At 38.5% G+C, this 14,866-nt stretch overlaps 1 protein-coding gene across 3 annotated transcripts in view; it reads left to right on the top strand.

Annotated features, from left to right (window-relative positions):
* Nucleotides 1–14,866, top strand: part of RORA (RAR related orphan receptor A) — a 396,655-nt gene that overhangs the window by 247,114 nt on the left and 134,675 nt on the right. Inside the window, exon 1 of one of the 3 annotated variants that reach the window (XM_026113411.2) lies at nt 6,465–6,509. The exons of the other annotated variants lie outside the window; for them this stretch is intronic. Within the exon in view, the coding sequence (XP_025969196.1) occupies nt 6,479–6,509 (31 nt within the window). The 5' untranslated portion in view covers nt 6,465–6,478. Of the gene's footprint in view, nt 1–6,464; nt 6,510–14,866 lie in introns of those variants that run through there. 3 annotated transcript variants of the gene reach the window in all.

The following is a 14,866-nucleotide window of genomic DNA, read 5'->3' as shown; positions in this document are numbered from 1 at the left end:
CAGGTTAGTTTGGGAATTTTTACTTCATTCATAGATGAGTAGCCTTCATCCAAGAGAAAGCCCCTTCTCCTGGGGCTTACTTATTTTCTACAGCTTGACAAAAGCTCAGACTTGTTTGTAAGTCATTAGAAATATCATAGCAATGTGTGCCCAGTTGCCAAGAATGTAGGTGAGTCCAAGCAGGGGTCTGCTATGGAAGGAAAGTATGTTGAGAATTCAGTGTGCTAGCTACAGTAATATCCCGCACTTATTAAACAAAATATGAAATACAGATGGAAGTCATTATAAAGACCTATGGCCAAGATTGACTGCTAAAATGGGCACAACACACTGATTTATTTGGGAGTTTAATTTCACTCCTAAAGGCTTTCACTCCTAAAGACTTTTGGGGAAAGGAGAAGAGTAAGCATACTACCCACCACTGACAGACTATAAGGAAACCAGCATGCTAATCAGAATGGCAGGTGACAAAACAATTCAAATAACTAAATATTTTGTCTCACTTCTTCAGAAATGAGAGTTAAACTGCTATGTAAAAAGTAGCTACCAAAACTAAAATAGCAGTTCAAGAAGTACTGGCAAGAATTAGCAATCAAATCATTGTGCATGTGAAAGTTATTACAGGGAAAAAAAAAAAAAAAAAGCTTTAGATCAGGGTTAATTATAAGATGATGCAGTAGTATAATTAGTATTCTTCCTATGGAGGATTATGGGTCCTTCTAAATGCCCTTTTTGATTGCCTTCTTCCCTTTTTTAATTTCCTCCTTGTCCTTTTTGATTATCTACCCCATGACCCTCAGGGCTCCTAATGTAATACAATTGAAATAACATTTTTGTGTTAGAGGTGTTTTTCTTTTCTTTTCTTTTTTTTTCTTATAGGCTGTTAACCTCTTGCTTACCAAGCACTTAGAAATTGTTTCCTGTGAGCAGTCAGCGGGGAGTTAGATCTCCGCTTGCTGCAGAGGGACTCTCTAGTATCCCCAGAGTTTTGTGCAACGCATCTTTTTGCCTATCCTGCAGCAATCTCTCAGGGTCTGTCAGGAGTTGATCTGCGTGAGGATGAGCTGAGAGGGAAAAGATAACTTCCTTGGAATGTGTTTTACAGCTTAGCAAGATCTAATGGATCTTTGATATTTTCAAGGCTGCTTGAGGGGTCTAACTTTGAGCATTAGGGCCTTATATAAATGACTGTTGCCACTTACCCTTTAATACGTTTTTTGGAATATTCCTTTTTTTCTTGATTACCCTTAGGAACAATAGACAGAGAGATTTTTTCAGGAAGTATATGGGATTCACTTACTTCCATGGAATCCTTAATATGACAGAAGGACCAAACACTTCAGACCATTTTCGATCCCATAAACAACAAAGATGATGTCCTTTTTAATTTCCCTCCAACTGTATCAATAAAATGTATTTTGCTAACCAACAAACATGCTATTTTTATGTATTTCACTTAGGGCTAAAAATCTTCATAAGCTCACTGATGTCAAGAAGGAGCATTGTTTGTACCTGGGCAACCAGATACTGTTAACTTCCTGATGTGCCGTTCATTTAATATTCTTTACTGTATAGCATAAAAGCAATGTATGAAGGCACCTCAAAATATGTATTTTTTTAATATAGAATGCTGGCTGTTAATTAAACTAAGTACATCTTCTTGCATGTTTTTGTTTAATTCCTTTACTAAAGTCTAGAGAAAAGAGATCCATCTCTGTTTATGAATTCATGTCCATTTGAGGCATGAATTTTGAGCTAGAGTTGTGGTCATTGGGGATATTATTGAAGAATACTAACCATCATCTATTTTCCCAAGCTTGAATGAACTCACATTAAATTTCAGGCATGCAAGAAGCGCGAGGCCTTGTTTGTACTTGGCCAGTAACTGGTCATAACTTTCCTGTGCAAACCAGAATGTGTAAGCAAGGAAAGTACAATTTGTCGTGATTAAGATTACCCTTTTTGAAACCAATGAACTCCAATAATGATAATCCTGGCTTTTCTTGTCTACACTGGGGTTTTCATGAGACATGTTGAATTGGGCAAGTGTGAGGTATAGTCAAGGTTCTTATCTTACCAGGCAGTATCCCTTCCTCTCTCCAGTCTTTCAAACAAAAGCGTCATGTGCATATCTTTCCATTAAGTCTCTTTGCATGGCTAAAAAGATAACACTTAATATCATTAAGTTTTCCCTTTAGGATAATTAGCATTTTAATATTTAATGGAAAGGTCATTGGTTTCTGCTCTGCCAGTAATGCAAGTGAACTGAATTACATTAGTTCTCAATGCATCCCAAATGGGGTATTACAACTGATGGGAAATTTGTAAACAGATGAAATATTTAGACTCTCTTTGTAACACAGACTGTATTAACACTCCTACTGAGACGTTTTGACGCAGCCTTTGTGTAGAGGCAGTTTCCATTGTGTTTCTATGCAGTCGTTCTGCCAAGCAGCATCATTTAGGTGGTCACACGGATTGCATTTTAGTGCAGTAGTGCTAATATGGTGGCATTAAAACAGATGAATTAGCATTGGTAGAGAATGCATAGCGAATTAGATGAAACTTTTAAGAGAGTGTTTTGTACTTTATGTTTGATTTTTGTCAAATGTTGGTCAAAATTTCCTTACCTTTGACATCTTAAAAAGTGAGAACAAAAAGAATTTGATGCCAAAAAAAAAAAAAAAAGCAGTTAAGTAATAGTAAATAAAGTCTGATTGTTTTATCATATTCTGCAGTGTTTGCTCTAACTAAGCAAGTATGAATGTTAGCATGGAATAGGATAGTAGCTAATGGATTCCTGTGGTTACGCTCTATGCTGAAAGTGACTATTTTCTAAAGTAGGGGCATTGTTATGTTCAGTCTTTTTCAGTGATGCTGAGGGTCTGTATGCTTTTCATTGCTCATAGAGAAAAATACCAAATGGATATTATGAAAATCATACGTTATTAGAAGATGGGGTGGAACAAGAAGGGGAAATTGAAACCTGCTTTATTAAAAAGCTTCAATCTTTTTCTTCGTTTAGAGAGCTGGGTACAGGAATACATCATTACTCCCTATTTTATCTCGATGCTAAGCAACTGATACAAGCTCATCTGAACAAGAAGAACTAGCAAGAAACAACTCTTAAAAATTATCGATACAAAAGTACTATCAGGCGAGGTGTTGCTGTTGAATGGTTCTAAGGAAAGAAATCCTAGTAGAAGACAGAGGTGGCACAGACGTTTTCCTGCTTGGAAAAAGATATTGGATGTATTTTGGAAAAGGTATCAGGAGTCAAATTAATACTTTCAGGATGAGGCTAGGTGCAAGTTATTGTATCTCTCGATATTTGAAACATTTTTGGAGAAAGAAATTGCTTCATTTTCCCTTAGCCTGTAGGTTTCATGCCAATAGAATATTTTGTCTCATTGCTCTGAGAATGACAACACACATTCAGTATAACTCATTGAATGCCACACTTAAGACATTCTTGGGTTTCTTTACTCATTTTGAAGTGTTTTAGAATGAAAAGACCAGATGGTGATTTTACCTTTTTCAGGCTGTCAAACCTGGAAGCCCAGGTAAGAGGACTGCTGGGAAGTGTTCCAGTGATGCATCTCAGCAGAAATCTGGGCAGTGCTCAAAATGAGTAGCTTGGCAATAGCCTTGGCAGGCTATGAAACCTGGCATTTTGCACTTAGAGCTAGTTGAGCTATGAAGTTACGGGTCACTACTGAGGTCCAGTCCAGGTTTAGTCCCATCTCTCATCCTACGCTCTCCCTGGTTCTGTCTCAGAATGATGCAGTACATTTGGTTAGTTTGCACTATGTTCTTGAAACTGAAAGGAAGAAGGAGGAACAAACTGCGTGTTGTTCCTGGAATACGCTGGCAACTTGCTTTTGAGATGAAACAGCTGTGTATGCAGAGCTTGCAGCTTGTGTTTCTTGGGACTAGAACTCCCTTGCCACTTTACCGTATTCTCTCCTTGCTTCCAAAATGAGTGATTGCCATTTCAGTTTTTCCTACTTATAAAAAACACCTGCACAAATGAGCAAAACAAGGAGATATGGAAACAAAAGCACAACTTAAATTCCACCTTTTTTATTACTGCAAACAAAGAAATGGTGGATATTCCTGGCATTTTAAGACTTTGTTCCTTTTATGCTCTGGTAACTAGAACTCTATGCTTTATTTCCTCAGGAGACTGTGAAAAGATGGCAGTTCTCATGGTCTCAAATACAGATACACATTATCATCCCAAACCTGACAGACTTAAATGCTAGGTCTAGGCTATGCCTACGCTGTCTTCGTTGGCCAAGGCTGAACGTGAGTTAAAGCTTGCCATGTGGATTGCATCCACATTGCCTGGAAAAGGGGTGGGAGGGACTAAGTTCAAGCCAGTCGTCTTCTGTGCCTGAATTTTTGGGTTTGACATGTGAGACAACTGAATCAAGACTTGAACAGCAGGTTGTGGTACTGTTGATGATTGAGAATCTAATGTGAAAATACAGATGTAAGAGAGCCACCTGAGCAGTCTGCCAGTGTACTTCTGCAGGCTGCTTCTGCCTTTCTGCACTGCGTTCTCAGGCCTGATGGCCTGAGTATGGTCTGATGTTTTGCCAAATTTGACATTAGTAAGTTTGCCTTTTGCTATACTTTGAAATGATACACATGAAGAAAACTAAACCATTTTAAAACTTTTTTTTTTAATTCAACCATTTGTGAAACAAAAAAAAACCTGTAAAACAACACATTCTGGACTTGAATGGAGAGATTTGTGAAAATGCAGTGATGATCAATTTATATTCTTTAAATTCTGTACTTTCCAATTCTTTCCTAATATACCAATTTAACTCAGATGTTTTTCGTGTGTTGTAGTTGGAGGGTTTGTTAAACTACCTACATGTAGTGGAGCTTTATGAAGATTGAGGAGTATTAGAATGGAATGCATACATAGTTGTTCATCTTTTAAGATTGATTTAGAAGAAGGGTCAGTATTTCACAGGAAAACAGGCCTCATAATCTTCAGTAGTCTATGCAGAGGGCATGAGTTTAGCAAGGTGGGCCCAGAGTTTCCGTGTGACTGGTACTGCCTGTTTTCCTGTGTTTAAGCAGCAGAGGAGCTACGTTACAGCTTAGAAGGGTGATGAGGGTCAGGAGAAGGGTCTTCAAAGGCCAAAGTCGGCCACCTGTTGTGTATCCAAAAGGAAGGGTTTCACGTATGCCGGGACTGAAAATGAATACTAAGTGTTCCTTTTGGCAAGGGCTCTATATACTCTTTGCTTTTGAAATGAAAAGCCTTTCTAAGGGGTAAGTAGTGTTTCCGGTAGTTGGTACCTGTCTTCATGGTTCAGTCTCAGAGTGTGAAAGTCAGTCAAATAGTTATATTCCACCATGCTTTGCTTGACCAACACAGGCAGAAAATACGTCTGGTAGCTATGCTACTGCAACGTTATCAAGACAAAAGGAGTCTTAATCACTGTGTCAGTGTGCTCTCACGCACAGCATAGTTAGGACCCAGAAGGTGTTGACTTGACACGAAATGGGAAAAAATACTGTATAAGAGACAATTTTCCCCAAAATGAAACTCTGAAAAGATAAGGAAGGCTGCTTAGAAAAGTAACCACAAAAGCTGGGAAATTACAAATTACTGCTATTAGTCATTCTTTACTGGCAAGAGGAGGCAATAAAAAACCCCACATGTTCAAATATGGTGTGGCAAATAAAGTGACTTAGCTTAATAGAGGAGACAGTAGTGCTAGGATCTGTTCATCTTGCAAATGTTGCATACAAAGAATAGGCAACAGTGAACTGCCATTTTGAGAATGTATTTTGGGCATGCACAAAATTCTTTTATTCCTTTGATAATATCTTGCTACGGCATAGTTACAGAGTTGCTCTCCTCTGCTAGATTTCCTCTTGTCCCACCCTACATAAGAGAAGTGGTCTTTCTTTATGACTTCTAAATATTTCGGACTTTAATTTTGATAATGGTGTTACTGCTTATGTTTTGTAGGAAGAAGATGGGCAGATTTTGAAGTCTGCCCAATTTAGCAGGAGATGTGACATTTTATCAGGAAGATTTGTATATACTCTAGATATAATGAGGAAGAGTGTCCCACTACATGAGATAGTTAAGCTGTTGTATTAAAAACCGTGATAAGCAGAACAATCTCTTTTTGGTGTATGGAAGCATCCCAGCCAGAGACAAAGGTAGGAGCTGTTGGATGAATCTCTTTGCAAGCTGATTTTTCAGAGAATTTTTTTTGTGCTCTAAAGAACATGAAAGCTATGTTTAAAAATTTAAAACCTTGATATGTTCCAGTTCTGTGGAGCAGCAGAAGGAAGAAGCTTTTTACAGTGTTGTAATTCCCCATCCAGCACCTCTTTAAATTAAGATGTTTATGACAGCTGTTTGCACTTAATGGAATGCACATAGACTTCGTCATTAATTATTGCGCTTTTTTTCCCAGTTATTACTTGTATTCAGTGGGTCATGCAGTTACGATCCCGCTGTTTTCAGTACGGTAAGTGCATCCTTTTATTTCCCCCTCCCCTCCAGAAAGTAACTTCCCCCTTCCCTATTTATCTTTCTGGTGGCCAAGAACTGTAGAAAAAATATTTAACAGTAAGTAATGGAGCTTTTTCTGTAATGCAGTCATTTAACAGCTTCAACTTGGCAGCGATCCCATCCACCTTAATCCTCTTCACAGTTTGCAAGCAGTCAGCCGAGAGCAGGAGTGCGCTGGGCCTAATAGACTCTAGTCTTTGAACTGTGGCATTTGTGTTCAGCTTCCAGAACTAGTCTTAAGTGCCTAGTAAAACCCTACAGCTTTGGTTTCATTAATTAGGGACTCCTTTTCACTGATTTGTGAAAAATGTTGGCCAACATGTTCTTTCAGCTCAGTAAATATTTATACAACTCCTGTATGATTTTTTGTAATGAATAGTGCTCATTTTCAATGCCTCCGAAAGAGGCTCTTTCCACAGATTACAGTTTCCTTGTCTGAGCCCTGCTGAGCATGGCAAATTGGGTTAGGAAAAGGTGAGGAAATACAGTCAGGTAGACTTAAATCTCTGGGTTTTAAAGGGGGTTTTGTGAACTCCACTTTGCTGTATCATCCATTTTTTTCATCATATTTACCAGGCGTTTGACTGGAAAATGAAAAAAAACAGTGAATTGCAATTACTGATTTAAACCAACTGGCCCCATATTATTATTGAGTATCTCTCAGATAACTGATCATTACACTGTGATCATATTGGTTAGGAACCTATCAGGATTTTTATATGAGCTTTCTGATGTATTAGCACCTCTCAAACTTAATCCTATTTATCCTTATCCTATCCTTAGAATCCCTGTGAGGCAATATTATCCCTACAATGCAGATAGGGAACAGAGATTGAATGCTGGGCTCAAGGACACATGCAAAATCCTTGCCTTAGATGTATTGGCTAAACTTCCCATCTGTATGGGAAAATACATATCCAGATATTCACATGTGCATATTTAGCTGCATATGCAAATATCCATTTCCTGTGCACAAATAAATGTGGGGACCTAAACATTGAATTCTTTTATGGGAACAACAGAGGAGCTGCTTGGAGAATTTCTCCCTTGCTTTTAATTAGACGTTAGTTGATTCTTATCTTTCAAAATGCCCCCACATTACCTTTTTTCTTCTTTCAGTTCTCTCTTCTGTGTCCTTTTCTTATCTTTTGATTGAAGTATTACTCTTAGTTGCATTTATGCAATGCTACTGATGTCACAAGATAATACGTTATTTTTATGCGTAGTGACTTAGGCAGTAGTTTTCCAAGGTTTCTCATTCTTTAATGTATACAGTTCAGAGAAATAAGAAAACAGTAGTATGTTAGCCGTTCCTCCAACTCTAAGGCTTGATGGACCACTGGATGCCTGTCTTCCTGGGGATACTTGGAGGGAGCACAACTATTTGGATCACAAGAGAAGGCTGAACTAACCCAGCTCAGTTTGCTGCATTGCGGTGAGATCAGATGCATAGTAAGGTCTCTTGAAAAGTCATTTTAAGGTAACAAACTCTCATGTGTAGAAGGCAAGAGCCCCGCTTGGAGACATCTCGTCATGTTTAATGCATATACTAACCTTGATATAAGTTAACTACAATGAGTATGAGTATTTCTTCATTACAATGGAGCTCAGCTTACAGGGTTTTGTTCAGCTTATTACATGTATTAACCAGTAGAGACATTTACCCAGAAGTGTTTGTTACAGACTGTATTACCTCAAAAGCGAGCATGATAAACCACACTGTTTGGCTTAAGGCACATGCCAAATTACATACTTATTACCCAGCAGCTCAAGCTACGATATTCCACCCCGTATTGATCATGTTGAAGTTAATGGGAGTTTTGTTTGCGTAAGGAGTGCATGGTGGCCACACAGAGCATTGGAATGCCTTAGCTATAAAGTCTTCTTTGAAGGTAGTTCCAAAAAAAATGTATTTCATTATTTAGTGCCAAATCTGATAACAGACAAGTTTGGAAGAAGGAAGAATGGTAGGTTTGTTAGAGTAGACGTCAACTTAAATTCGGTAGCAGATACAGAATGGAAAGAGGATCTTAGACTATTATATATTAGTTGTGACGTACAGAGGGAGCATTTACACTTTCTATCTGCATTTAACTATATTCCCTAAAAGTAAGGCTATAGATGCTCTAGGCATCTTAATTAGATGCCTAAAGTTAAATGCTGTAGGTAGCAGTTTGGTTCTTTCTGTGCCAAGGTTGGGCTGTTGCAGCTCTGGATTAGTTGATGCAGATGAGCGTACCTGGTTCATGTGCCGTGCGGACCTGCTCCAGGCTGGGAGTCAGCGGTGCTCAGCTGCCTCTGCTGATGGGCCGACCCAGCTGCTGCAGCCCCCTCCTGCTGTAAGGATCTGGCTGAATCACTCTTGGGTGCCATTTGGCAAGCCTTCCCTTGATCCCCAGCTAAGGATAAAATTTCAGCCAGTCTGGCTTGCGTTATATTTTAGCCCCTAAATTTCCTGTATTCTGCACAGGATCATTAGTCCACCTGTATGGATGGTCATCTGTAGTTTCAGTATTTTAAGACCAAAAGCTTTTTTTTTTTTTCTTCCTCCCCCCTCCTTTCCCAGTGACCTTCTTTTTGTGTTTTGTCTTTTTAGGGATAATTCCATGGGTGTCACTGCTGTTGTCTAGGGAAAATTACATGGGTGTGTGCTGTGCAATAATAAATTCAATTCAAAAAATAATAAATGCTTCTTGTACAGAAAGTCTATAAAGATTATTGTAAATCATTTTCTAAAAGAACAGCTTTGATGGAATTGATTACTGTCTTGCCACATTTTGGATAAACGCCGGTTTTGAGTGTGAGCAATCAAAAAAATCCTCTGAAGCAGGTGTCATTTTCTCACCAGTTTTTCACCTGTGTGTCAGAGTGGCTTCATTCAGACCCTTAGCTGACTTTAATTGCCAGTCTCACTGGCAGTTTCAGCAGAGACCAGTGATTTGCTGCTTAAAATTTGGAAGGTCATTTAAGCACTTCACATATTTGGATGAGGGTTTTCCTTAAATCAGTGAGACTGCTCGTGTGTTTAACAGTAAGTTTATACAGAAGTCTCTTGAAGAAGGAGCCTGAAGAGCTCAGCTCCCTCTCGCCCCCTCTGCTACGGCTGCTTCACGCCGCTGTCAGACGAGCAGCAGCAGCAGAGCAGAGAGGTTTGCCCCGCTGCAGCTGGTTGCGTTAGAAACCCCTTTGGTATCCGGTGTTGTCTATGCAGCAACTTTTGCCAGCGCTAAATTTACTTATAAAAAGTTTCTTTTTTTAATTGCCTCAGGACAAACCCTTGCATGTCATGTTTTTGCCTGGAGTAAATTTTTATATGGAAATACATTTTTTTAAAGATAGTACAGAGGATGTCTAGAGTTTGTTGAGCCAATTGATTCTGCAGGGAATGTGCTGACTTTCAGTACGTATGGAGGATTTTTAAAGCAGCTGAGCAAAATCCCTTTTCAGATAAGATGCTTTCTGTTTTGTCAGTTAAGAGCATCCTCAAATCAAAATAGCTCAAACATAATCAAATCTCCCTTCCTCAATCCCTTGCCTTCTCCTCCCACTGCTACAAAAGCCATCCCCCAAGGGATAATCCAGGTGGTGATGTCATTGGAATGAATTTACAGACCAGTGCTCAATTTTCTTGTCTTGGGCTTCAATTGCTAATGCTGTAAATTTGAGCTGCGTATGTAAAGGAGTTCAGGTTATGCCTTTCTCCCACCCTTGCTTAATTTCCCTGGAGCCCTGAGAATAACTAATGTGGGATTATTTGGATATTTTCATGCCATTTTTTACTGCTACCCAGCTTCATATTGCTTCCAAGCATTTGCAAAAGCTCTCTCTGGATTCCTGAGGGGACTGTTGTCTTCAGGGAGCAGAAAGTTTAAGGAAAGAATTAAATCCTAGTCACTTTGCCAGCTCTGTGTGGTTGGAGATAGTTCACAGTTTCTGACTGATGTTGAGGATGGTGTTACAAAGCACAGAAGAGACTGAAAAATCATTTATTTTCACCAAATTTCTCTGTTTTCCCATAATGCCATTCTTGACATTGTGATGATTCTCAGTGATTCTGACCCCTACAGAACATTTTTCATGCTGTTAGGAGGCATCAGCATGCCCAATGAAAATGACTGAAACATAGTTCAAGAATCAGGTCCTGTCTTACAAAGTTGATCATGTGAAGTGTCAAGGCAAAGGGTGGAAGAAACAGCCTGCATTTACCCATTTTGCTGATAGAAAATAGTAATACGTAGAAATGAAGTGATTTTTGCACAGTCCTGGAGGAAGTTGATGGCCAAACCAAACTCTGAACACAGCTCTCTCAAGTCTTAGTGCGGTCTTTCGGTCACAAAGCAATTGTTCCTTTTCGGCTCATAGAGCTGCTGTGTGAACAATCTAGCTTCCGCCTGGCAGGTTCAACCGTGCCGTGTCGATCGTATCAGCTCGTTGAAGTCGTAGGAGACAGGTCTCTTCCCACAGGCTTGTGTGTAAGAGGGGATATGTGACATGAGTTTAGTGCGCAGAGAAAAAAAAAGACTCGAGTCAGTTTGAAATGTGCTGGAAGCAGGACTTTTGCTTGGGGCTTATATCTAAAACGGACTTTGTTTTTTTCTGTGCCAAGTTGATTGTACCTATTGAAAGCGGTAAATGTTTGTTTGAAGTACTCTGCTGCACTACTTCAAGTTCAATGTAATAACCAAGAAGCCTTTCCGAGCTGAAAGAGCGAATGGACTCCACTCCAAGACTAACCCAGCAAATCACGTTCCCCAAATCTCCTTGTGAAGCCTGCGGGCATCGCAGCAGGAGGCTGGGACTGACCGATGCAGTACACCGCCTCCCTGTCCTGTCCTCTGAACGGGAGCACGCCGCTGCCCCTTGCCAGAGCTACCGGAAGACGGGGGGCACGAGTGCGCTGTCCCAGCTCTACCGTTCAGGTGATTATACCTGTGTTGTGATCACAGTTTCTGTGTCGAGCACACATATCTACACAGTATTTTTAGGACACTTATTAACGTAACATGGTCTTTCCTTCCCCCTCTTTTTCCACAACAGATATTTTCCTGCTTATGAATAGAGCTTTTTAAGTGAAACTGTTCTGATCTCTTAAGGGAAGATCTCTCCTACTTACTGGAAAAGTGCTAGTAGGTCAAAACAGCCATGTCTGAATATATATGGGTAGGATCACGGGGAGCATATTAACCTGGCAGTACAGTTACGGGCTTCCTAGAGCTCTAACGTAAATGAAAAATGCATCTGTATGATAGCTGTGCTTTATAATTGCACAACTAAAACAAATAAAACCTTATAATAATAAAAAGGACCTCTATACCGACAAAGTAAATGTATAATTAATTATTGTTTGGGGCATTGATTCAGTCTCCTTTATGACTGAACTTACTGAGATGGTACATGCCCCTTTTTAGTATATGTTATAGAAAGAAAATGGATTCCATTTTAATTTGCGTTTTATTCCTTTATTTAGTGTAATTCTGATATCTCATAAACCTTTTTATTATATAAATTCTAGAATATACCCAAGGTCAAGGAGATATTAACATCTTGTTCTCCTTCTTAAACATTTTAAATGCATTATGAGCTGCATTTGAACTCTAGAGCATGATCATCTCTGTAAAGGAATTAAGCTTTTCCACTAGTCCCTTAGCAGAGGGATCTGCTGAGATTTTGACTGTACCACTCATCCCCTACCAGCACAACAGTGCAGTGAGCACTGCAAAACAGCTGGCCTCCAAAACGTATTAAAAAAAAAAAAGAACACCAATGGCCTTTAATGAGAAGGAGAAAAGAAAAATTCTGAAAGTAGTGGGTGGGTCTGGCCAAATTCAGGGTGTAAATCTGCTAAATGAATGGAGTTGCATCAAAATTAATTTAATTCTGTTTATATACATAACATATAGAAGAAACTGGTTCCTGTTTTTAATGAAAAATGTATAGTGTTATGGATTTTTTTTTTTGAGATCAGTTTCAACTTACTAATTCTGATCTATTTCAACAAAAAAGATGTAATGAGGACTAACCATTTTTTCTAGTACAGGAACATGTTAAATGAGGCAAGCATAGGCTGCCCTCTTTGACAGACACACAGATAGGTCGTAGCAGTTTTCTGTTGTCACTTATCAAAGGCTCTGAAAATGCTATTTGAGTGAAGCTTACCAATTTGTATCGCTTTGATTGCTAAAGAGGTAGTATTAAATAACTGTTAAAAAGTAGCAACAAGTGCAGTATTCGCAAGCTAGCTGAAAGGGAATTACAAATTTGTGAAACTCCTGTCAAAAAATGTAGTTCACATCAGTAGCAACCAGTTTATTAATTTTGCTGGAGTCGACAGAGTTTTCTCCAGAGTGTTCTCCCCTTTCCTGAAATAAGTTTAGTGATTTAAACTCAACTCTCCAGGGGTCTTGGCACTGAAGGAGTCTGAAGTGTTGAAGTGCTACTTGTGCTATATTCAAGTCTCAATTTTTGCATAAACTTCTAGCACAGATCCTTCCCTCTCCCTATTTTCCCCTTATTCTTCGAAGCTGATGAAGGGGACATAATAGATTCTATTTCTTTTCCTCAGGAGAGCAAAGCAATGAAAAGTTGAGATTCAACCTCAGTGTATTTTGAAATAAAAAAAAGAAAAAGTTACTATGATGGGAGACTGCTTGAAAAACTGTAATTTTTGCAACTCAGTCAATCTCAGAAGAATAATGAAAGGCAAATGTACAAGCACATTAAGATAAAGTATTCAGTTGGGATAGATAATGTAAGAGAAATCTTTTTGTCTGTATCAAAAATATTACTTTATAAACACTTAATAGAGCAACTGAGCAAAGCAAATATACTACTTTTTAAAAATATTGATGACCTTTCAATTAAGCTTAAAATAATCCTCCAGTTATAGTAAGAACTTGATAGCCAAGGTTGGCTCCATTTGATACATGATAGGCCAGACTCATCCAAGATATAAGTAGATGAAAGTCAATGGGGTTAACCAAGGAATTCATTGAGGCTAATAAACTTCCTTCATGATTTTGAAAGGGCTTGAACAGTAGAGAAATAATTGTGAGACAACTTTGTGAGACAGCTGTCATTCTAAATCCCACAGAAATCTAAAAAGCAGCACTGAATGTTCTCTGTTTAGGGTGCAATTATCTATTAAATACTATAGGATGATCTGAAAAATCCTTAGTAATAAACATTTACTTCCTGCGTATTTATGTACATGTATAGTGTGTGTGCCTGCATATATATATGTGTGTTTAGATTCATTTTCATAGCGTTTTCTTAATTCTTTTGGATTTTTTAGACATTTACTGGCTGCAGATGCAAGGATTTTGGCTTTTTTTTTCAATTCATATATTTATTTTAAATCATAATTTGTTCCCTTAAAGGACACAACATCTAAAACAAATGTTTAAGCGAGAATCTTGTACTCATCTAAAGCCTGTTCTTGTAATATATCAAATTAAGATTTTTGATCTAATCTTAGCACATAATTGCAAGAACTGCTTTTAGAATGCAGGTCCAAATTTTGGTTGTAAAATATTTGTTGATTAAACAGTATGAGATACATTGTTAAAATTCTAGTCCTCAGATGTGTCCTATTGCTTATTGTGTGATATCTCAGTCATCTTGATGAAGTCGTGAACTGGTTGTGAAGGACAAAGAAAGAAGAGCCTTACCTGTAGAGTTTTTCAATGAAGATTGGTGCTACAAGCTAGGCAGTCCAGTGTACAAATGCATGACTTGTAGTTATCTACTTGTTTTTTTCTTTCTTCGTCTGTAAACTGAAGGTAACAGTTGCTTTTTTTGAGGATATATAAGCACTGACTTGATGATGTAAAGTACTATAAAAAAAAGCCAACTCACCAACACCAAGAAAAACTCACAAAATGCCCATGGTAGAGTTGTCTGTTTTTTGGTGTGGGATAAATCCTCGCCTTTTTAGGTTTTTCTGACTATAGTTGTTGTATTCTTCACTAAATTTCTTAAAACTTTGCAAAAATTACAGGTTTTTTACATGTTTTTTAAATGTTTTTGCAAACATTACAAGTCAGTCACGGAAGTTATGCAGTAAAGTGCAATTGTTTGTTGATCGTAAGTGACAGAAGGAGTTGGCAAAAATAAAACGCTTGTTGCTTGCAAGCATCTCACCTTGTTTGATATCCCTGCTTGTTCTCAGAAGCTAACCTGGACTTTATTGTGGCTAATTTGGATGGGAGATCTCCCAGGACAGCTTGTATGTCGCAGCAAATGGGGTTCGTGAATCACTTGATTGTGTTCTTTCCCCCAACACTTCTCCCAGTTCAGTGCAGCAGCCGTGTCTAT

This window comes from Dromaius novaehollandiae, chromosome 10 (genome assembly GCF_036370855.1).
Source record: "Dromaius novaehollandiae isolate bDroNov1 chromosome 10, bDroNov1.hap1, whole genome shotgun sequence".
In the NCBI taxonomy this organism is placed as follows: Eukaryota; Metazoa; Chordata; class Aves; order Casuariiformes; family Dromaiidae; genus Dromaius; species Dromaius novaehollandiae.
The sequence above is the reverse complement of the archived record's forward strand: the minus strand, read 5'-3'. Positions and strand labels throughout refer to the sequence as shown.